This window comes from Gracilinanus agilis, chromosome 5 (assembly GCF_016433145.1).
Source record: "Gracilinanus agilis isolate LMUSP501 chromosome 5, AgileGrace, whole genome shotgun sequence".
Taxonomy (NCBI): domain Eukaryota; kingdom Metazoa; phylum Chordata; class Mammalia; order Didelphimorphia; family Didelphidae; genus Gracilinanus; species Gracilinanus agilis.
This window is the reverse complement of record NC_058134.1, coordinates 293,183,400-293,207,306: the sequence shown is the minus strand read 5'-3', so window position 1 is coordinate 293,207,306 and position 23,907 is coordinate 293,183,400. Positions and strand designations below refer to the sequence as shown.

At 38.3% G+C, this 23,907-nt stretch overlaps 1 protein-coding gene across 2 annotated transcripts in view; it reads left to right on the top strand.

Annotated features, from left to right (window-relative positions):
• The window catches only part of SPATS2 (spermatogenesis associated serine rich 2), a 183,959-nt gene extending 166,720 nt beyond the window's left edge, over positions 1-17,239 (top strand). For both annotated transcript variants that reach the window (XM_044679317.1, XM_044679316.1), the window contains 5 exons: positions 3,454-3,512; positions 5,160-5,269; positions 12,774-12,876; positions 14,707-14,921; positions 15,960-17,239. In XM_044679317.1, the coding sequence (XP_044535252.1) occupies positions 3,454-3,512; positions 5,160-5,269; positions 12,774-12,876; positions 14,707-14,921; positions 15,960-16,301 (829 nt within the window). In that variant the 3' untranslated portion in view covers positions 16,302-17,239. The remainder of the gene's footprint in view (positions 1-3,453; positions 3,513-5,159; positions 5,270-12,773; positions 12,877-14,706; positions 14,922-15,959) is intronic.
• The last annotated feature ends 6,668 nt before the right edge of the window (positions 17,240-23,907 follow it).

Below are 23,907 nucleotides of genomic sequence, written 5' to 3'. Positions count from 1 at the left end.
TCAAGCCCTAGGACATCTCAGAGCCTCTATGAGTTTGACAAGGAAAAACCAACTGAGTTGTCCAGGTTGTGATATTCATTTGTATAATCAACCTCATGGTTGTCAATATGTTAACGATATACCAAGGCAGCCAGGACAGTTAGACAGGACAGGTACCAGGATTGATCAGGAAGATAACAACGCAGATTTCCTTTAGGAAACTGTAAAGCTCTTTTAATAACTCCAAATTTCCTTCATAAACAAAGGTTTAAATTTTTAATACCGGCTTTCTGTTAATGTTGCTATATGAAAGCAAGACAAAAATACAACAGTCTCTGAAAAATTCTAAATGAATAGAGAGGCCAATGCAAAAGCAGTCAGTAAATGTGGGCAGGCTATAAAATGTGACCAGTAGACTAAAAAAGTGACTAAAGATGTTTCACTACTGGGATATACCCTAAAGAAGTTAGAGATTAAAAGAAAGGTCTATAGATAACAAAATGTGAATAGCAACAGTTTTGTAATAGCAAAGAGCTAGAAACAAAGTAGATGCCAAAGTAGATGTTAGGGAATTATTTAACTAAATGTAGTACATGCATGTTATAGAATATTATTATGCTACAAGAAACAATGTATTTAATGAATACAAAGAAGCATGAGAAGAATTACAAAGCAAATGTTCTGACTTGTAAAGGAAATGTACTAAAAAAATTATTGTCTGAAAACTTTAAAAAAAAAAAGATTTGTTTCTCTCATGGTTCTCTGCAAAACTAGAGTATTACAAATGAAAATCCTTGTGTTATTAGAATCTGTTACCCTAGAAACTACAATTCCCAGCACCCCATTCTCCTCATGTTCCATGCTGATGTGGGGAGGATATAAATTTAGTGTAGCCCCGTCTCTCACTCTCTTCTCTTCCTGTCACAGTTTTGGTAGAGCGGGCTTTTTAAACAGGCATGGAGATCTTAGTCACATGGTCTTAATTTTGCTAAATAATTAGTTTTTTTTTTACTTCTATTTCCTTTTTATTCATTTTACTTAAAGTGATTATTAATAAACTTCATAAAAATTAGTGCTTGGAGTATTGGACCTAAATTTAAATCCTAAATTTGGATAGAGAATCTCTGGTGGATCCATGCAAATGCATGGAAATCCCCGAGTATATCTAAGATGAAATGCCTACGGAGTAACACTTCCTCTGAGCTATCCTTACAACTCACACCTGCAGGTTGACTTCCTTGAGGGGAGTGGGAGTACAGATAATTACCATAAGGTTCTCTATGTATCTGTGATTCTAAAACTACAGCTGGGTGGCACAGGGGATAGAAAGCCAAGCCTGGAGATGGGAGGTCCTGGTTCAAATCTGGCCTTAAACACTTTCTAACTATGTGACCCTGGGCAAGTCACTTAGTCCCTATTATTGCTCTTCTGCTTTAGAACCAATACACAGTTATAACAAAATATACCCCCCTCCAAAAAACCTGGGGTACATCTTTCTACAACTACACACAATGTTGGTGAGAAGAATTGGCACATGTAGATTACTCTAGTAGAAGCCCAAGCAACTCAGATAGTCCTGTACTGCAGGATCCTAATTTCCTTCACTTATGATGTTCTCAAGCTACTCTCGGCTTACACATCTGGGTTTCTATTTCTTTCTCTACCTCTCTCAGCTCTTGCAGTTTCTCCTGAATTTTTTACTCTAGGCACTGTTTTGCTTTAAAAGATCACCAGGGGCATGGTTAAACCTTTAGGTAGTAAAGGCTAGGTGCCCTTTAATTCCATCAGATTTGATCAAAAAACTTCTTCACAGCTGGCAAAAAATATTGACTTCTTTGAAGGTCTAAACACCTCCCTTTCTTGATTATTTTCCCTTTATATGCTGTCATTTCATCCAGTGGGTATCAAGACAGAACTCTTTGGAATATTTTTCATGAAATCAGCACAATGAATATTTTGTGATTCCTGATTTTTAAGGCCAAAATGCCTTTCACCAAATCTTTTGGTTTGATGAAACTCTTAGTGTTTCACAAATACAGATGACACTAATTTGGGTTGAATTTTCTATGCCTCAACACGGTATTGGCTGCTGAATTTTTATTAGTAAAACTGTTACATTTCTTCACTAAAATATAAGATGAAAAATGTGTGAGATTCATGTTGAATTTCCACAAAGACTTTGCATTTGAGTGTAGTTTCAAGATGTTTTGAAGTTTTCTACTGCCATCTGCTGGTAACAGTGACTTAAAGATAAGCTAGGACTTCTGAATGTCTTCTGCTATTTCAGTACTTCAAACAATTTCATTAGTTCATTAAAAAAAAAAAAACTTTTAAAAATTCCTCCTTTCCTGAAGAGGGAAGGCTGAATCTTTAATGTAGTCTATATAGCATTAAGTATATGGTATATATAATATAACATATAATATATAGCATATAAGTATATGGTAAGCATATCTGAAAAGGGGATTTGGATTTTCAGATATATTCTTATCTATTTCAGATATATTCTTACCTAACTTTTTACTTTTCAAATTAATTTTTTTCTCTTTTTCTATCCCTTGTTCTCAATGAATGGGCAACAGTGAGGAAAACACAACTTTAATGATTTGGTTATAATAATGGAATGCTTACCATATTTTTGTTAGATTTCAGTTACCTAGACATTTGTTAAGAGTCTCCTTACTCTCTGCCAGAAGCAGAGTGGCTGATCATTTCTTGACTTATCTTAATGATAATTTCATCCTTTGAAAGAAGAACCAGCAAGGGGAAAATTCTGATTCTCAATAAGAGAAAGGAATTTGTTGCTGTGATAGAAGTTATGGGAACCCTAGTGGGGAAGTGACCACTTTCTTAGAGCTTGTTATAGGAAAGGAGAGAAAATTTTGATGTAGTCTGGCATGCACTGTGGATTTCAGAGAGTTCAGGGGGAAAGGCAAGCAGGATTCCATAGAGTAAAATGCTTAAGAAGAAGTTAAACTCAGGAGAATGGGAGATTTTCAAGAATGAAATTCCAAACAACACAAAGGGTTCCCATCAATGAGGTGGGAAAATGGGATTTGTCTGAAGAGATCTATGTGGACACAGGAAATGTGACCACATACTCTGAATTTTGTTCTTAAAAAGGAATGTACCGAGGCAACAGAAGTAAATTTAAGACTATGACATGGTCCTATAAAACTATTGGTAGGAATGCTAAAATTTGGAATGAGCAGAGGCTGGTGAGGGACCCTATGAAGAGCTAAAAGAGTTAGTTTTGTTTTATTTTGAAGTAGTATTGGGAGAGAAAGTACAATCTAGTAGATAAAAAGGAAGTTTCCAAGCAAAGGCTGTTGGATGGCCACTGGTTTGATATGTGATAATAAGGATTTCTTTTGTGTGTGGATTATCAAATCCCATGAAATCTATCAGCTTTTGTCAAAAACAGCACACCATTTTCACTAATCAAACCTTTTCCTCTATTCTTTCATTTCTTAGCCTAATGGATCGGGAAGTGGCATTGCTAGCTGAAATGGACAAAGTAAAAGCTGAAGCAAGTAAGTAATTTTTCATTAAAACTTTCCAAAACTTAATACTGATATGTAGAAGTTACATACTTAGTGTACAAAAGCTAAGTAAAATTTCACATTGAGGTTTTATATACGTTAGTAGATTTTTAATCTCTCATTGGAGAAGGATGCTCCTTCCAAAAGTGTAAGTTACTAACTATCCACGTCTCAACCCAGACAGCTCATATCCATGCTCTCCCATAAATCCTTAACAGGGAGAGGGAGTTACTTAGGATCTGCCCTGCATTTGACCTTTCTTTCATGTTTTCTCCCCCAATTTGAGTATAAGCTCCTTGGGAACAAGGACCATCTTGCTTTTTCTATTTGCATTTCCAACATAGTACTTGGTACATAGGAAGTAATTAGTAAGTACTTTTTCTTTTTCCCATTCACCTAGCTTGCTAATTGTCTTCCTGTAGATCACTTATCATTACATGAGTACCAGTCAAACACACAGGCTATATCTCCTTTATAAAATTCACTCTTGGATATTAAGTGCAATTCCTTTAAATTTAGCTCTAAGCAAAATTTAGGAGGAAATTTTAGTCTATATTCATATTTATTTATTGTCAGTTTTGAAAACAAAGAATTAAAACCTCTGCCATCAAAGGCCCTTCAGAAGGGCTAGTAGAGACATTGGACCCTTTGTTACCAGTGTTTCAGTTTCAATGCGTGCTAAGCTTTTGATTATTGTATATTATATTGCAAAGAATCAAATTTATTTTTTTAATTGAAAAATTTGTTAATTAATTGATTTAGAGTATTTTTCCATGGTTACATGATTCATGTTCTTTCCCTTCCCTCTTCCCAACCTCCTCCCATAGCCAACTAGTAATTCCACTGGGTTTTACATATGTCATTGATCAAGACCTATTTCCATATTATTAATATTTGCATTAGGGTGATCCCCAATCATGTCCCCATCGATCTATGTGCTCAATCAGTTGTTTTTCTTCTGTGTTTCTATTCCCACAGTTCTTTTTCTGGATGTGGAGAGCATCTTTCTCATAAGTCCCTCAGAATTGTCCTGGATCATTGCTTTGCTGCTAGGAGAGAAGTCCATTACATTGGATTGTAACACAGTGTATCAGTCTCTGTGTACAATGTTCTCCTGGTTCTGCTCCTTTCACTCTGCATCAAATCCTGGAGGTTGTTCCAGTTCACATGGAATTCCTCCAGTTCATTATTCCTTTGAGCACAATAGTATTCTATCACCAACAGATACCACAATTTGTTCAGCCATTCCCCAATCAAAGAGTATCCCCTCATTTTCCAATTTTTTTGCCACCACAAAGAGCGCAGCTATAAATATTTTTGTACAATTTGTCTTTTTCCTTATTATCTCTTTGGGGTATAAACCCAGCAGTGGTATGGCTGGATCAAAAGGCAGACAGTCTTTTAGCACCCTTTGGGCATAGTTTCAAATTGCCATCCAGAATGGTTGGATCAATTCACAACTCCACCAGCAATGCATCAATGTCCCAATTTGGCCACATCCCCACCAACATTTATTATTTTCCTTTGATGTCATTTTAGCCAGTCTGCTAGATGTGAGATGGTACCTCAGAGTTGTTTTAAAAGAATCAAATTCTAGGGTTCGACCTCCTATCAAACTAACTTTTTTTTCCTCTTCAGTGGAAATATTGCTCAGCCGACAAAAGAAAGCTGAAATGCTCAAGAAGATGACTGATGTGGCTGTTCGAATGTCAGAGGAACAGTTGGTAGAGCTTAGAGCTGACATCAAGGTAAAGAGGCTACTTCTCCTTTTTACCCATCTCTTAAGTTTCTTTAATTTGTTAGTAATAATTATAGTAGTTAGCATTTTTATAGTGCTTTAAGGTTTGCAAAGCCTCATATATATTAACTCATTTGATCCTCATGACTCTGTGAGGTAAATACTATGTATAATCCCGATTTTATAGATTTTGTAGAAACTAAGGCTGAAAAATGAAAATGACTTGCCCAGGATCACACACATAGCAAATATAAGGCAGGATTTAAACTATTATCTTCTTGGTTATGTGTTCTAACATTCTATCCTAGCTTCCTCAAATAGTTTATGCAAAAATATGTGATGTATTTTGTGTAGTTCCAATTTAATGGGAAAAACTAATATTGAAAAAAAAAAGTCTGATTGTATATCTTGTTAACTAATTTGTTTATAAAGATCACAAGTTCTATGTTCAGGGTTCTTCCTTTCTTATTTCCTTCTTAGAACAGTGCTTCTCAAATCTAGGTATAAAAGATTAAAAAAGTTGTGTGAAGGTTCCTGGTTCATTGTGCAGGCAAGCTCTCTAAATAACTCTAGCAATAATAACAACCAATTGTGGAACATAGAAATAGTATGAATCGACCTTTTTCCTGTGCTCTCTCCCAACCCTTTAGATTTATTGAAATATTCAAAAGGAAGATTATTGCTTTGGAGACTTTGGAACAACGTCTGTAAATTAAAAATACAAAATGGTAGTCTGGGGATGGATATTATCTCTCAGGAAATTAGTGCTATAGTTTGACTACTGCTGCCCATTCCCACTTCTGACTGAAATGAACTTAATTTTGCCCCTTTTCCTATGTAACTAAAACCACAGTGCAAATTTTGCAAAAATTCTCCCACTCATTTGTACATGTCAGCTCCATTCAGTTCTTTGGGAGAAGATGGAAACCCCCTTGGAATTGAATAGAGATATCTGGCTTTGGTAAGGCTTCATCTGTTTTTCCTCCTACATAGCTGAAAAGCTTCTGGAAATATTTCTGCAGACTCACTAAGGATCTTTTTCTCTCCAAATTTTTAGTGTGCTGAAATAGGTGCTGTGCAATTAAGGATTTTAGAACTTTAAGTTGAGCTCACTTTATTTTTATTACTCCTGCTAAATCATTTGCCCAACTGAGTACTAGGATTTGTTTTATAATTATAAGAATGATAAATCAGCCTAGTTTCAAGGTACCTCTTGGAAATAATGTTACCTCTTAATTAAGTCTGATATGCACCATCATGAGAAATGTGGAGATTGTCTCCATTAACTGATTTGATTTTCCTCTTGGTCAAAATATAAACTCCTTTGGACTTTTAGAGCCTTTTGTTGTTTGGCCCAACCTATCTTTCCAGTCTTAAGTAATATAGTATCATTAATATTAAGTAATTAAGCTATTAAGTAATATCTTCTCATTCTCTCAGTCCAGCCAAATTGGCCTTCTTTCTGTTTCTTCCATGTGTTACCTTATATCCCATCTCTGTGCAGTAGCCATACTTAGAATGGAATCCCTCTGCTTCTCTGCCTCACTTTCTTCAAGGTATCATTTTAAACTGATTTTCTACCTTTTCTGATCCCTGCCCCATCCCAACAACCTCTAGTTCCTTCCCTCTCTTATCATTTTGTGTATATTTAATATTTATTGTATACATATTATTTTTATTGTTCAGTCACCAAAAATTACCTTCTCTTTCTCCAGTGTTTCCCCCTCCCACTTGAGAACAAAAGAAAAGTAAAATCCAGTTGTGAATGTTTATAGTTGAGCAGAACAGATTTCTGCATTGGCCATATCCAAAAAAAAAGTCTTCGCTCTCCAAGTCCTTCACCTCCCTTATCAAGCAGTAGGAAACATGTTTCATCATTAGTCCTCTGGAATCTGGAATGCACGGTTGGTCATTACATATATCAGTCCCTAATTCTTTCATAGTAGTTCATTTTTACCATATTATGGTCACTGTATAAATTGCTTTCTTGGTTCTGTTCACTTCACCCTACATCTCTTTATATAAGTCTTCAGATTTCTCTGAAACTTTCACCTTCATCATTTTCTTACAGCACAATAGGAATTCCATTAGATTCTCATTCTTTGCCACTTCAAAAAGAGCTGTAAATATTTTTGTGTGTCCTTAGAGTTTGTTTTGCTTTAGGACCTTGCCTCCCTTAATCTATCTTCCCTCTCATTCCTTCTTCTCTCTTTTTTGCCTGTGTCTCTTATTTCCCTGTTGAGTGAAATGAATTTCTGTACCCAGCTATGTCTGAATATTTTACTCTTTAAAATTTTTTTTAAATTTATTTTAAAAATATTTTTCCATGATTCATGTTCTCTCCCTCCCTTCTGCCCTCCCCCTTCCTGGAGCTGACAAGCAATTCCTCTGGAATGAACATGTATTATCACTTAAAACCTGTTTCTATATTATTCATTTTTGTAATAATCTTTTAAAACCTAAATCCCAAATCATATATCCATATACCCATACAATTCAAATGATAAATCACATGTTTTCCTTCTGGGTTTCTACTTCCACACAGTTCTTTCTCTGGATGTGGATAGTATCCTTTCTCATAAGTCCCTCGGGATTGTCCTGGATCACTGCATTGCTGTTAGTAGCAAAGTCTATCATATTTGATCATCCCATGATATTTCAGTTACTATGTATAGTCATACTCTCCTCGTTCTGCTTATTTCACTCCACATCAGTTCATAGAGATCTTTCCAGTTCATATAGAAATCGAGCATTCCTTATAGCACAGTAGTATTTCATCATCATCATATACCACAATTCAGCCATTCCCCAATCGAGGGATAACTCCTCATTTTCCAACTTTTTTGCCACCACAAAAAGCACTGCTATATTTTTGTACAGGCAGATCCTTTCCCATTTTTTTTTTATCTCTTTGGGATACAAACCCAGTAGTGGTAGTGCTGGATCAAAAGGCATGCATTGTTTTGGGCATAATTCCAAATTGCCTTCCAGAATGGTTGAATCAATTCACAACTCCACCAGCAATGCTATTTTGCTCTTTTTGACTAGTTCAGGTAATAATGAGGTTCAAATAACAGTCACTCCCCCAACTCTGAATAGATTTCTACCTATGCACCCTGATTTTGTGAGACAATTTTCCCTAACCTTCCTTTCCCTTCTCCCACCCTTCACTCCCAGTGTATTCCTCTTCTCCAAGACTTAACAGAACCATTCCCTGGCATGTTTAATTAGACTGCTTCTATGTCCACTGAAAAGGATTGGGTTCAGAGGGCGTACATGAATCATCTTCCCTTATTAGAATTTAAACAATTTATCCCTTATGATTATTTATTTGAATTGACCTTTTTTAGTTTCTCATAACTTCCTGTGCCTGAACTTTGTATTTTCTACATAGTTCAGGTCTTTATTTATTAAAGGTTCATTCCCCCCCCCATAGGATTATACAGTGTAGGAGTAAAAATGAATAAAATACTCCAGATAATTTTAAATTAAAGGATTTAATAACAAAAAGAAGAGGGAAAGGGATTCCTTCAGTTAAGTGAGAAGAGTACAGAGCCAGAGACCCACACCTGCCACATTTTAACCAAAGCAAAGCTCAAGCTTCCAAAAAAGAGCCCCGCAGCGTGAGTCTCAAGCCAAATTTATCTCAATGAGGACGTACTTAAAAGGATGCTGGGAATTTAGCTCAGGTGTGGCAGATTTTCCACCTGCACAGTAGCTTTGCTGGGTAAATTATTCTTGGCTATAACTTCTATATCCTTTGTCTTCTGCTCCTTCATAAATCTTGTGTCTCCTCAGTATTTGAATTTCTTCTTTCTGGTGACTGCTTACAGCATTTTTTCTTTGACCTGGCATCTCCAGATTTTGGCTTCAGTGTTCCCGGGAGTTTAATTTTGAGGTTTTTTTCAGGAGTGATTGGTTGACTCTTTCTATTTCTACTTTGCCTTCTGGTTCAAGAGATCTGTAGTGTTTTCTTTTAATATTTCTTAAAATCTGTTGTCTTGGTTCTTTTTTATTGTTCTGATGTTCAATGGTTCTTTCATTTTTCCTCTTCTCTTTCCAGTTTAGTTGTCTTTCCCTTGCAGTTTTCCCACTCTGTTTTCCTCGTCTTTTGACTTTATTTTAATATTTTTTGTTGCTCATGGAGTCATTGATTTCTGGTGAATTCAGTTTAGTTTTCAGTGCTTGGGCAAAATTTTATATATCTTGTGCCAAACTAATTTCCTTTCCAATTCTTTCATAACTCGTTTCTTTTCAGTTTTTTCTTTTAATGCTTTCATTTAATTTGTTAAAACATTTTTAACCTTTAAGCTTTTGTCTCATCTCTTCTAGAAATTCTATTTGAATTTGTACACAATCTGTATTTTTTCTTTGAGGGTTTCTTTTTGATGTTTTAGAGTCATTGTCATCTTCTAGATTTGTGTATTGAGCTTCCCTGTCACAACAACAGCTTTTTGTAGTGAGATTCTTTTTTTATTTACTGTTTATTCTACTTCCTGGCTTTGGACTTGATGTTGGTTCTGAGCTATATGAATTTCTGGAGGGGAAAACTGGGGTTGCTGATTTCTTGGGATATTGAGAGTTGTATTATTCTAGTTTCAGGAATAGCTCAGGCTTAGGTTCTATCTGCAATCTTTCAAAATGGTCTGATCAAGGGCAAAGTTTGATCACTACTCCCTTGATCTAATCTCTGTAAATTCCTGACCTAAGTTTGGGTTGTATATCTTGTCTCTCCCAAAGGGAAGTAAGCTCTTTGAGAGCAAGGATTGTTTCATGGCTTTGTATGCCTAATGTCTGTCATAGTGCCTAACAGTAAATATCAGCAGGAGATGTTTAATAAATGCTTATTGATTGGTTTAATTAGCCCGTCATATTGCCAGGTTTAAGGCTCCGTCACAAAAAGAGCTGTCACAGCATGTCCTGAAGCTTCAAGGATTTGAGGCATTTCTTTGCTGAAAGCTAAGCCTGACATGTCAATAGCCATTTGTCCAACCCTTTATGATACCAGTCTGCTTCTAGGCTTCACCCAGGTTGGAAGTAGCCCTACAGATGAAAATCTGTGCCATTCATGAGAGTGTGGATGAGTATAGCATTTTAGAAGCCTCCGTCACTGTGCAGGTTGGTTAGGCATGTTGTTACCTGCATCTTTGGTAAGGAAAGAGAAGAACAATAATATCTTTCACAAGTTGGTCCTTTCCAATTATGTCTTCTGTTTGGGATATTGTGTTTTTTTCCTGCATCCTTTTTGAGCTTATTCATCATTTAAGACTGGGTCTTAAATTTTACATCTAAGATTGCCAGAAGGCTAGTTTGGTTTTGATTTAGGGACTGTCTTGAGAGGTTGTCTTTAGTCTCATCATAGTGGCAGACAACCTAAAACAATATTTTGAACTAGGATATCAAAGCTTACTTCTCAGAATCATTGAATTTCTATAGGGCTATGGCTGGACCAAAGGAATAATTTTCTGAGAGGATTAAATAACTTGTAGCAAAATTTGTACTAGTTTACAAAGTGACTCTTTTGAACAAATAATTTACCTTCTCAAAAAAATCAAGGCTTTGTGAACCATGGTTTGTAGAGAGTAAAAGTGAGACCTAATTTGATAAAGTATTCCAAATAACCCCCTAATGGGACTGTTTCTTATGGCTAATTGCTTGCCTGCTTCTCAGTTTATTTTGCTACCTGTGTTTCCCATGGCTGCCTTGTTGCAACTGAAATTCAACAAAGGTAGACTGAGGTATGTTCTCTCCCAAGAAAGACAATAGTTTATTAACAAAGTGAGAATCTATTAGTAAAGGGGTCTAATGGGCTACTTCAGTTTCTAGCCAAAAGACAAAGAATTGAAGTTGCAATTCACTTTTATAAGCATGGGAACAAAAGAACAGAACAGAATTGGTGAGAAAATGATACAATTGGTTTATAGGCTTGGCAGCATCATGGAGGTAAGGACAACATGATTGGTTATAATAAGGAAAATGGGCACATACACATGGAATCAGGTCTACCCTTCTCTTGTCTTAGAGAAATGCTTTGTGGATTTAGGGGAGCCAGCTGTATCCTGAGGCTGTTTGTAAGTGGACTAGGGAGTTAACTTTTTTATTGGTTCCTTGGAATGAGATATAAGACAAGGATAAACAGAGATGGTTCCTGGTTGGCTTGTGCGGTTTCAAAAATAACACACAGAGGTCATGGAGTTTCTCAGGAGCTGAAGTTATGAAGGATAACAAGCTTCCTTGGCACAAAGTGATCTGCAAGAAGTGCTAGGGTAACAGTTGCCTTAGAATTAGAGTGTTTTATGAAAGTATTGAATTTCTGGACTTTAGTTCAGAGTTTTTCTTTAATTAACAGAGAATAAACTGTGGTATCTAACTTGTGAAAGACTGAACTTTTGCATTCATAGCTTCACTTAGTGACAAAGAAGAGGCTTTCATACGTAAAATCAGATCAAACTTATAACACAAAATCATTTACAGAGTAAAATCAAATAGAAAATACATAATCAATATATGATTTTGATACCCTACATAAAGTAGAAAAATAGGAGGATGTGGCCTGTAGTGGAAAGGCAGTCTTAGAACTCATCTTTTTTTCTTTCCCTTTTTGTTATGATCATATTGAGAATTTCTGACCATCATATATAGTATTTAGTTCCATACAACCCCCACCCCTATTGTTCTCTGCCCTCATTTTAAGCTATTACCGAAAAGTAGGCAAGAACTTAGTCCTTTTTTTTTTTTTTAACCCTTACTGTCCATGTTGGAATCAAATACTGTGTAAGGCAAAAGAGCAATAAGAGCTAGGTGAGGGGAGTGGCATGACTTGCCCAGGGTCACACAGCTGAGGTTAGGTTTGAACCCAGGACCTCCTGTCTCCAGGCCTGGCTCTCAATCCACTAGACCCCTCAAGAACTTAGTCTAAAGATTTTACAAAATGAATGAATTCAATTACTTCAGGACTCTGATAGTCATGAAACATACATTTTTGGACATGGTCATTATGGGATTTTGTTTTGCTTAACTATACATATTTGTTACAAAAGAATCGTTTTTCTTTTTTTCCCCCCTGAAATGGAAAGGAAGAGATAAGAGGAAGAAGGATATGAGGGGGTATTAGCAATAAAATTCTCTCCCCTCCATCCCACCCCCAAAGAAAAGCAAATAGAAGAAAAGCTAGAAGGAATCACAGATAAGCAGGGACTCTTTGAAGCTATACATTGAATCTAAGTATTTCGAAGAAGAGCAAGCTCCTCATAAGAGATTGGCATTTTCATATACAATCCTCACCTGTTCTACAGTGTATATGGAAATGCTATTTTTATGTGGTGTTTAAGTTCAAGATTAGAAAAATAAAAAGAAAAAAGGCTAATAAAATTATCTACTTATTTCTGCTAGAGATTACAAAGCAAAACAGAAAAATATATAGTAAACAAAATTTAATGATGCTTTATGTGACAATGTATAGGTTCCTTTTTAAATGTTTATCTCCTGAATATTTTCCTTTTCCTTCTTTTCAGCATTTTGTTAGTGAACGTAAATATGATGAGGATCTAGGACGGGTAGCCCGGTTCACATGTGATATTGACACGCTGAAGATGAGCATTGATTCATTTGGACAAGGTATTGGTGCTAATAGGACTTGGGGATTAGAAAAGGGCCCTCTGGTAGAAGGAGGGACAAGGCATGAAGGCCTGGCAATAAGGCACTGAAATCCTCTTCAATTAAATATCTTTATCTATAAAATGAAGCTATGAAGGTCAACCACAGCACAATGGAAAGAACTGGATTTTGATTCAGAGGAGCTGGGTTCAAATTCAGGCTCTGCCATTTATTTCTTCTGTGACTTTGAACCTGTTATTCAGTTCTTTGGACCTCAGTTTCCTCACCTACATCAAACTCTAAGGTTTAGAAAATGTTTTTAGTGCCTGATGCCTAGGTCTATAGTTATGACTCCTCAGATGTCTAATAAATTTTATTTTTCTCTAAGTCATTTGCTTCTATGTAAAGAATTCTATTTAATTAGAGATTCTTTTAGATTTTTTCTTAATAAGAATAATTAATAGCTAGCATTTGTATAATGCCAGACAAAACACTTTACAAATATCTCATTTGATCCTCACAACAATTGTACTCATTTTTTAGTTGCGGAAACAGACATATTAAGTCTCCTGGGACCACACAACTTAGTAAATGTCTGAGACCAGATATGAATCTAGCTCCAAACCCAATGTGCTACCAGCTAGGGCCACCTAATTATTCCTAAAGGTAAAATATTGGGGCACTATTGAAGGAAGAGACTGTAATCTAGACCTGGTCCCCAATACTGAGGAAACTGAATCCTTTCAGGAGTTCTGAAATGTGGTAAAGCTACACAATGTCTGACCCCTTGGGGAACAGAAACTGCCACACTGCAGGAAGAGGGGCAGACTGGGCCAGCTCAGAAAAACAGAGCCACTTAAAGGTCCCAATGCTGATCAGTAATGGGATTTGGCCTGCGATTGACACTGCACTTCCATCCTAGATAAGATAGGAAGAATCTTATTATTAGCCCAGTATCGGAGAAATTTTCAAACCATTGAATAAAACATTTATTTGAAAACTTCCCAGTAGTATGAGTTTATTTCTCTTTTACTTGGAACTTGTAGTCATTTTTGTAAAGAAGGAAAAACTTTGGGAAGATATATATGAATTGTGAAGATGATTTTTTCCCAGCTTTAACTCCTCTGTCTCGTTCCTCCTTTGTAAAATGGGGTAATTTATAATATTCCTTGAATAGGAAGTTTTAAAAAAACTTAACCATTTTTAACACTCATTTTCTAAAAAAATTTTGAGTTCCCGATTCTTTCCCTCTCTTCTGCCCCTTTGAGGGGCACGCAATGAAAAGGCAAGTAATATAATATCAATTATACATGTAAAGTCATGCAAAACACATTTCCATATTAGCCATGTTCTTTCATAAGAACTTGAGCAAATTTCCCCAAGTTCCTATTTCCTGGTTCAGTCAGGTCCTAGAACTTAAGAGCACAGTGGGAAGGGAAAAAGTATCTGCCAAAAATCAAAAGTCAGATAAGAGAGGGGGTGGGAGGAAAGATTAATACTATTCTCAAGTCTATTCTTTGGTCCCTGGAGCTCCTCCTCAGTATTATAATTATTATTTATTCTCCACAGAACAGTGGAATATGTTTGTCACAAGGCTTTCTTACCCATACTCCTAGACGGTGTATATAAGGAAGACAATTCAATTCTGAAAACAATTATTAAATACCTATTTGGGGAGGAGGCAAAGAAGAAATTCCCAAGGATTGAGGTTTTTTCTTTAATACCTCAAACTGTGTTTCATATAAAATGTCAGCAAGCAGGGTTTTTTCCCCCTTAAACTTCTTGTTGAGAAGAGGAGGAAGCGTCATCGTTTTTTGTCATTGAAATTGAGTTCTTATGTTTCCCTTTTAGTGTCCCATCCAAAGAACAGCTACTCGACCAGATCCCGGTGTAGCTCAGTCACATCCGTGTCGTTGAGCAGCCCTAGTGATGCAGCTGTTCTCTCTACTTCCACCTGTGCCTCTGCTCCTAGCCTTACAAATGCCAACAAGAAAAACCCACCAGCAGGAGAGATGCCTGCAGCCACAGTGAATCCCAGCAGCCGGTCCTACCAGCCTCAGAGAGAGGTAATTAGATGTTCCCCATTGAGTTTGGATGAAAAGCCATTGAATTAAAATGCCAACAGACTGATAACTCAAAACTGCCCAGTTTTCAACATGTGTTTAACTTGATTTCACTCCCTCCTCACACCATTTTGAACCCCTAAAGTCTCATGTAGTTACAAAGGGAGCATTTGGTATGTTCTCATCCACCAGCCAAGTATTGCTGCATTTTTCATTTTGGCAGTCAGCCTAGCTGTTGTGGGCTGAATTGCCCATTAATTACTCACAGTGGGAATTATGCACCGATCACAAAGTAGACAAGCACCACAAGTGGCAGGCCCACTAGAGAGCACTAAAAGGTACCTCACTTTAATCTTTCTTCTGAAAGTGGTAACTCCCTAGCAATAGACCACAGGACCAAGAGTGGGGAGCTGCTGCAGGGGAGCGGCCTGAAAGTTGAAATCAGACAGTCCTTAAGGGGAAAATTTTATCATTTAATTTAGAGGGAAAACATTTTAGAGATCAAAATAATTATTATTCTTGATAGTCTTGGCATCAAGGACAAGAATAACTACTGTACTGTAGGTTTTTTTGGGTTCTAAGTGAGGAAGATGCATTCATTATATTACATATGTGTACACATAGCATGATTTCATCTCAGTCTATAGTATAAGGCAGGACTTGATAATAGTTTTAATTAGTACTAAAAAGGTAGGCATTCTTTCCAGATTTCTTGTGTTATAAAAAGGACAAGACAACGACATGACACCCATCCATGTGGACAAAAACAAATCCTACAATGTGTTCCCTTGGTAGTATTCTCTTCCACACCTTCCCCAGCCTGTATGGCTAGAGGAAATGGGTTCAAGAAGAATATCTCTGGGGTAAAGCAAAGGTTGTAAATGGTAAAAAGAAATCTCTTCTGATGCTGTAGTTTGGGTTAGGATGATTGATAGCTTTCTGCTAAAAAAAAAGTACCTTGAGAGATATCCAAGTTCCAGCCTGGAAGTTCCTAAATGGACATTCCTAGTTTTATTCAAGCCTATCTTCTTTGTTTCCTAGGTATTGCAGGGGAATAGAAGAGGAGGGCAAGGCTATCGTCCACAAGGCCAAAGGTCTAATGGCCCCACGAACCAAGGGCGACATGACAACATGGGCCGTTATCGAAATGGCTCTTGGTATCCATCTGGATCCAGGTATCAGAATGCTCCACAATCTCCAGGAAACACAAATGAGCGGGGCCAGACCCACTCGGCAGGGACCAATGGAACTGGAACCATCATGGAACCAAGCCAGCCCAGCCCCGCATCCAAAAAGGGGCGTTCAGGCCCAAACACCACTGAAAATAAGGGGCTCCCTCAGCGCAAGCCCAGGGCCTGCCAGCCTGAAGCAGTGAACTCCTGAGGGGGATCCCATTAGGCTTCTCTCCTTTAATGCAATTCAGATGGATAACTGGACTATAGGAAACTTGTAGTTAGGTTTAATAACAAAGAGAAGTTTACATTTATCATTTTTTGTGCCACTCTAAACATTTTTTGTCTCTTCTTCCCTCCTCTTTTCCCATTCCCTCTTCACTTTTTTCAGAAGGGAAGCTGTTTTCTCCCTTGTGTTATCAGAGTAAGATGGATCAATTCTGCTTGGTTATTTTCAATCAGAATCAGAGGCAGCTGTTGTTAGGTCTGCCTAAGAGTAGCAGTCTCCTTGCCCAACACCCCATGCCTTCTCAGTTCTCTTTAAAGGCCTAAAACATTGATTCCACTTGGGGGGCTGGATTCACAAGGGGTCCAATCAGACCTGGTCCCTGTTGTCTTTCCAGTCCAGGCAGATGCCACAAATGCCTCCTAAGATTTCCTCTGAACAGTGGTTTGTAAAAAAGAGGCTGTGATACATATGTGAATAGGGTTAGCTAAAGGTGGGAACATTTTATTGGTTGGAAGAAGAGGAATCTAGGGCACATTTGGGAATCTGCCTCTGCTCCCACAGCGTGCTAGAGACCCAAATTGGGTTTTCTGTCTTGCTTGGCACTATAACCTAGCCTGTAATCTCTTTTCCAAAGTGAAAGCCTTTCTTCCTGTGATCTTAAGACTGTAAACCACAGGAGGCTGATGGGAAGACATCCGAGTAAAGTTAAAAAAATAGAAAAGAAAAAGTTTCCCTGTTTTAATATGGGGGTGGGGGAATGGTAATCTTTTTTCTTTTCCCCCTTTCCTAAATCTCCTTCTGATCCTGAACTAAATTTATAGCAGTATAATTAGCAGTGCTAATACAAGGTGTTACCCATCAAAAAAATTGCTACTGTCACTCTTTATAGTTGTATAAATAAAAACAATAGCATAAATGTTCTCACATTTGGTACTTCATGGCAGCAAGCGACTTCATTGACATTGGTGGTTGTTTTTTTTCAGACCCGCTGGTGTGAAAGTCTTTTAAATGATTTGTTCTAGGCTAAAATGAGAAATTACTTGTTCCCAAGTCATCCATTTAGGGCCATGTCATAGATTTAGAGCCACACGGGACCTTTGAGGTAATCTTGTTATCCCTAAAGGAAAAGTAAGGGAAGATTTTAGCCCAGGTCCTCCAAACCCAGTACTCTCTCCATAGCGCTGCACTGCCTTGCTATAAAATACTCAAAAACCAAATAAAATGTTAAAGCTAAAATAAGCAAATCCAGTTGTTCCTTGTGGGAAAAGTAGGGGAAAAGTCTTCAAATGACTTTCAAAGGAGAACTCACCATGTTAGAAAAATTACCTCTTCTAGCAGTCCTCCTCAGTTGGCACACATTAAACCCGTACTGTGTCAGGCATTTAGCTAAGTTCTAGGGATACTAAAAAAAGGCAAAAATGCCCCCCAAAACAAAACCAATCCCTGCTTTCAAGGAGTTCACATTCTAATTAGGGAGACAACAAGCAAGATAGACACAGAAGATTATCTCTGAGGGAAGGCACTAAGATAAGGAAGCAACTAAAGGCTACCACACTGGCCACCCTTCCTCATTGAATAATCACAAGAAGAGTGATCTAATGATCACAGTATAACGTAGCCCTTCCTGTATGTGGCAGGAAGCTGTAGAATCGGTGCCAACAGTTTAATAAAGTTGGAACTTTCTGCCACCACACAGACCTCAGTAGCCACAAAGCTTTATGGCCAGAGCTGAACCATTGGAGTAACAGTTGGTTGAGGGACATTTGTACTGTGTGTGTGTGTTTCTGTGTGTGCGTGTGTGTATATACATGTGTGGTAGCTAGGTGAGTACATGCATAGAAAACTAAGCTTTTTGTCTCCGAGGTTGACTTTAGATCATAGGAGTAGCATCACCTCAAGTTGCAGATACTCCGATGTCTATCCAGTTAGCATAGCAGCCTGCTAGGAAGCAGGTAAAGACTTTCTTCCTTTTCTGAATACTTAAAAGGACAATCAGAGAGAGTCAGAACCAACCTCGAGGGATTATATGGCTTCTTTATCACCTGGTCAGTGTTATAGCTAACAAATGCACTTGGGCAAATGACTATCCAGGTTTGGTTTGTTTTTTCCAAGTTATCCTTTAGGTTAAAATGCCTTTGTTCTTTTTCAGAACTCAATCTTCTTTGAGGAAAAGTAAAGGAATTCTGAAAACCAATTTAAAATTAAAACCTAACTCATCTAATGTCACCTATCCTATGTAATAAGGGAATATTGCGGGGAGGTAATAAGGGGATTAGGCTATAGGTAGTAGGGAAATTAAGGCAGAGGTATGGTTGGAATTGAGGATAGGCACTGTGGATAGGGTTTGTGAATCCCAAGGCAGTAAAGTGAATAAGGAAGGTATAATGGTAAAGGCGGTAAGTTGAGGTGATAGGAGCAGTAAGGGAATGTCTGAGTTCAGGGAATATAACACTGAGGTATAAAGAGCTGCAAAGGAGAGGATGAGTTAATCTAAGGCAGGCAACAGCAGCAGAGAAACACAGACTGGATACTCGGGTTAGAGACAAAACACTGAAGGGAAACAGTCTGAGCCCTTCAAGTAAAGGACACTTTACAGAGCCAGGTTAGAGCCAGCCAAGAACAGGCTTGAAAACTGACTTGAGGCTTTAGTCAGTTTCACGGGTTCACTAAGGAAGGGACTAGAAGGAGGTATTGAAGTTACGCTTCCTCCAAAATGGATACCTTCAGCTTCCCTCAAACTCCGGAGAGAATGTTATTCCTCTCTCTCCTCCTCCCTCTCTAAGTAATCAACCAATGAAGTAGCCAAAGGGTTTTGATTAAAGACAAACGGGGTTTACTGTTTTCTAGGGTTAATTGGAAAGGTTAGAGGATATTAGGTAGCCCTAACAGCCGCCTAGAGAAAGCTTCAGGTGGGGGAAGGGAGACAGGAATGTGAGACTGAGTAGGGACCAGCCCACTCAGCCTGGAGAGGGTTTGTAGCCAAAAGGGGTAGGAAAGTTGGATACAGTGATTCAATAGATAAGTTTGTAACAAGGGTGAGCCCTATTTGACTAAACTCTCAAGATTTGAAACTAACACTCAGATCTACTCTCCTTTCAAAACTTCCCAGACATTCAGGTAGGGAAAATGAAGATGGGAATAAGGAAGGATAGGAAGATTCAAAGGAATTAGCTAAACCAACAATTTTTAAAGGAAAAGCTGCAAAATATAGGCCAAGTTTCAATCCAAAGAAGGAGCTCAGATGGTCCCTGATCGTGCCCAGGGCCAACTGACTTTCCCAAGATTCTAAAACTCTTTATCAGCTAACAGAGGAACTCTGCAGCAAAGCCTACAAGGTTGTTATGCCCCCTCTTTGCACCATATTATGTCCCCTTTATCTTTAAAATTTGCATCTTGCAACATTTTAGTAGTTACTAAAGTCTAAGGGATTACTACTCTTATACTAAGCTAAATTCTAACTAAGCTCTTATCCCCAAGTCTGCAAAATAAGAAAAAGGGTTGCTATCTCCTAAACTATGCTAAAACTAAACTAAGCTAAACTAAGACGGGTTATGGTAAAAGCATAGGTAAGGAATGGGGATTTAAGTTTGCAAAAAAATTTTTTTGAACAGAAAGGAAAAACCAAGTAAATTTAAACATTTACAAACATTCTGAAGGCTAACATTTTCTAACTAGAACAAAGTAATGAATTCTATCTATGTATCTATCTAATTTTATGAACTAACAAGAAAATATTAACTTAAGGAAAAAATTTTGCAATCTAAGCACCTAAATTCTAGTTCACTTGCTAAAGTTAGTGTATGACTAGGTTAGTACACTTATGCCTGTGTTAGAAATGTTAGTAATAATAAGTAAGACTATATTATTTGTAAGTCTATTGGTCAAACCATAGACTTATGCTATGTACAATATTTAATTTTTGGAGAAAAGCATGAGATTCTTAAGCAGTTCCTAAAAGTAATGAAAGTAGATTCTAGATACCACCCAAAATCTTTCCACTAAGGAAGGAAGAAGAGAATAAGCATTTAACACCTTACTACATGCTAGGCTCTGTGCTAAAGGCATCTTACAAATATTATTTGGTCCTCATCATAATCCTAGTAAGTAGGTGCTATTATTATCCCCATTTTTCAGTTAAGGAAACTAAGGCAAACAGCAAGTGGCTTGCCCAGTCATGACTAGTAAGTGTTAAAGATTGGATTTGAGCTCAGGTTTTCCCAAATCCAGGCCTAGCTCTCTAGCCACTACACCACTACAGAACTTTGCCTTAATGATCTATAAACTTTCTAGTCATAGACCTTGTTGTCCACTGCCCAGAGCATCTAGGATCAGAATAGAACCTATATTCAACAAGTATTTCTGTATTCCTGTCTGATACATTCAAGGTACTGTGTTGTATGCCCCCCCCAAAAAAAAAGGAAAGAAAAAACTTGGAGGGAGGGAAAAGTGCATTTGAGGAGAGTGCTGAACAATATATCTGAAGAGGAATAACGTGAAATAAGCCAGTCACCAGCCTAAGAAGAGCTTTTACATACTGAGCTGAGGAGTTTGTGATTGGAAAAGCAGTCAAAATCCACGGAAGATTGGGTGGGGTGGGGTGGGGTGGGGGGAGGGCAGAGGCAGACTAGAGAAGGGAGCCATGGAAGAGGGGAGAGGACCAGTTGAGAAGAATCTCCAAGGAAGAAGTGATGGGGGCCTCTGGGGACCAAGTAAATTATCTGAAAGGAATGGATATGAAGGTTGGGGGATAAAATAGACAGCTGGTCAGTTGGTTGACTATAGGAACAAGGACGAAGAGCTGAAAAGAAATTAAATTGTAAATCTTGGTAACTGGAAGGGTGGTGGTCTTGACAAGAAATTTAAGGAACAGAAAGAAAGCTAAGGGAGCATCCAGATGAAAATGTATAGGAGCAGCTGTTAAGGCAGAACTCGGGAGAGTAGTTATAGTCGGACACAGATCTGGGAGTCATCTGCACCCATTGGAGCTGATGAAACATTACCAAGAGAAAAGGGCCCAGGACAGCCAGGCCCCACGTTAGGCTGTGAAGTCATTAGCCAAGTAGGGAACAGTGTAACTAAAGCCCAGAGCAATTCTACCTCTGCCTAGTGGAAGGGCCTGAATGAAAATTGTGTATGCACTTGAAGAGAAAATGCCAGAATCTTAACTTTCTGTGTGTTATAGCACACTAGTGAAGTCTGGATTTAGAATACTGGAGGCGGGGTGGGGAGCATGTACTTCATCCTTGAAGAAAATGCTAAATTTCAGGGGCTAGAGAAAATAATGGCGAATTTTCCCCCCTATTCAAGTTCAGATGCCCCTGAAATCTATCAATCATGGTAAACTCCTGCATCTAATGCAACCTGGATTGACAGCATCACTTCTCCAGCATTCCCCCAACGTGGTCAGCAAGCCACCAAAGAGATCCCCAGAGAGGAGAAACCTACTATCTTAAGGCAGCCTGTTGCCATTTTGAATCACTGTTGGGGTGTTTTTCCTTTTATTTCTAGTTCTACCTGTTGGGGTCCAGCAGAGCAAATCTAATTCTCTCATACAGCATGACATCCAGTTTCTCTACTAAAAAAAGTCCCTTGGACCTCAGCATCTTGGCTGCCCTCCTCTGAACCATGAGATTTACAAACTGTCCTCCCAAAAATTTGATTTCCAAACTTGAGAGCAATCATCCAACTGATTTGACCACAGAAGAAGATAGTAGGACCATTAATATTAAGTATTTTTACCTTTTTCATTTTTATTTTTACCATTTACAAAGCACTATATTATCTCACTTGATTCTCACCACAACCTTGTGAGGTAGGTGCAGTTAGTATCCCTATTTTACAAATGAGGAAATTGAGGACTAGATAGGTGAAGTGGCTTGCCCACAAACACAGATGGTGAGCTTTGGAGGCAGGATTCAAACCCAGCTCTTCTCTCAATCCAGTACTGCATTGCACCACCTCTATTAGCTCCCTTACTTTGGGCACTATATCTCTCATTGCATTTGGTTTTGGCTGCCATAACACACTAGTCTCCTAAACTTCCCACATTTTTTTCGCATGAACAGCTTTCTAGGTAACGCCCCACCATGTTTTATACTTCTGGAATTGATTTATTGAACCTAAGCCTAAGATTTTACATCATCCTTTTTAAATTTTATCTTTAAACATTCCTCTTATTAGACTGAGCCCAACATCCTAGGTGAAGGAAATCTTTTTAGATCTTGACATCTCATATGCTCTCTGTAAACTGGATAATTGTGCCTTCTATGTCACTGAGTGATGGAGAACAGTGTTCAACAAGACCCCTGGGGCCCACCACTAGAGACTTCCTTCCAAACTGACATGGCGTCATTGTCTTCTCAGGGTTTGGCCATTTGGGTAGTTTTAAATCTACCAAACCATGTTACCATCTAACCCACCTCTCCCCATCTTTTCTAGGAGAGACTTTGCCCAATGCTGTACTAAAATCCTGGCATACTCTATTTGTAGCGTTCCCCCGATCTTTCCTAAAAACATTGCATCCCTGGCCACCCTCTCCCTTACTGCATGGACCTTCTCTCCTGCAGCCAGGCCACCAATGTCAGCATCCAACCAGCCAGGACAGGAAGTAGACATGCTCCAAAATGGGCCTCCCTGCTATTATCCAGGTCCTCCCTGTCCACTTTGCTTCCTGAACTCTATTCCTCTGGGTTTCATACCATCCAAATAGTTCAGGGATCTAGATCCTAGTGGTCATTCCCTGCCAACCCGAGCTAATTCTCCCTCCTCTCTGGAGTTCAGGACTCAGCAAATGGTCTTCTTTTCTAGACTGATAACACCTTCCTTCGGACTTCAACTTTACATGTTGGCATCCTTTCAACTGTCCTTATTTCCCAGTTGGCTAACTTCCTCCACTTGGGATCTGCACCTTCCCTCAATTAGAGGCACGGATGTTCATAACCTTAACTTTAACCACAAATCTTATATCTCCATCATCCATAACCTGTAATTCCATAATAACCTGTTTTACTGTCTCTCTCTATGGCTTACCCATCCTAGACCTACTCTAGTATCTCTGCAAGTTCCACTTACCCTGCTCCTCCCCGCACTCCCTTTCCTGCCTTCAAAATCTTGACCTTTTAGTCAGTCTTTACATTGTTACTCAGCCTTGAATCTCCTGCCAGATTCTATCACTGAGCTTCCCTTTCAAACCCCAACCCTGAATTTACTCCCACATCTACCTCTTACACCTCTTTTGGTGTAAACAAGTTAAATGCTATTGGAGACATTTATACAACTGCGCTGTCTGGATTCTCTATAAATGTGTTACCCAAAGCTCATTTGGGCCCTCACTACTGCACAGTCATCCTTTTATTCTTTCTTGATTGGCATCAAACTGTCCAGAATGGCTATTCCAACCCTCTTCTCTTTTCTCTCTCCTCTCCTCAAAATACATACAATCCGTCTTCCTTCTCAAAAGAGGCCCTTACTCATAATTCACTGAAAAAATTTTGGCCATTCATTGTGAACTCACTCTCCTTCCCAGTTTCTCACTTCAGAAATGGTTTCTTGGGGCAGCTGGGTAGCTCAGTGGAGTGAGAGTCAGGCC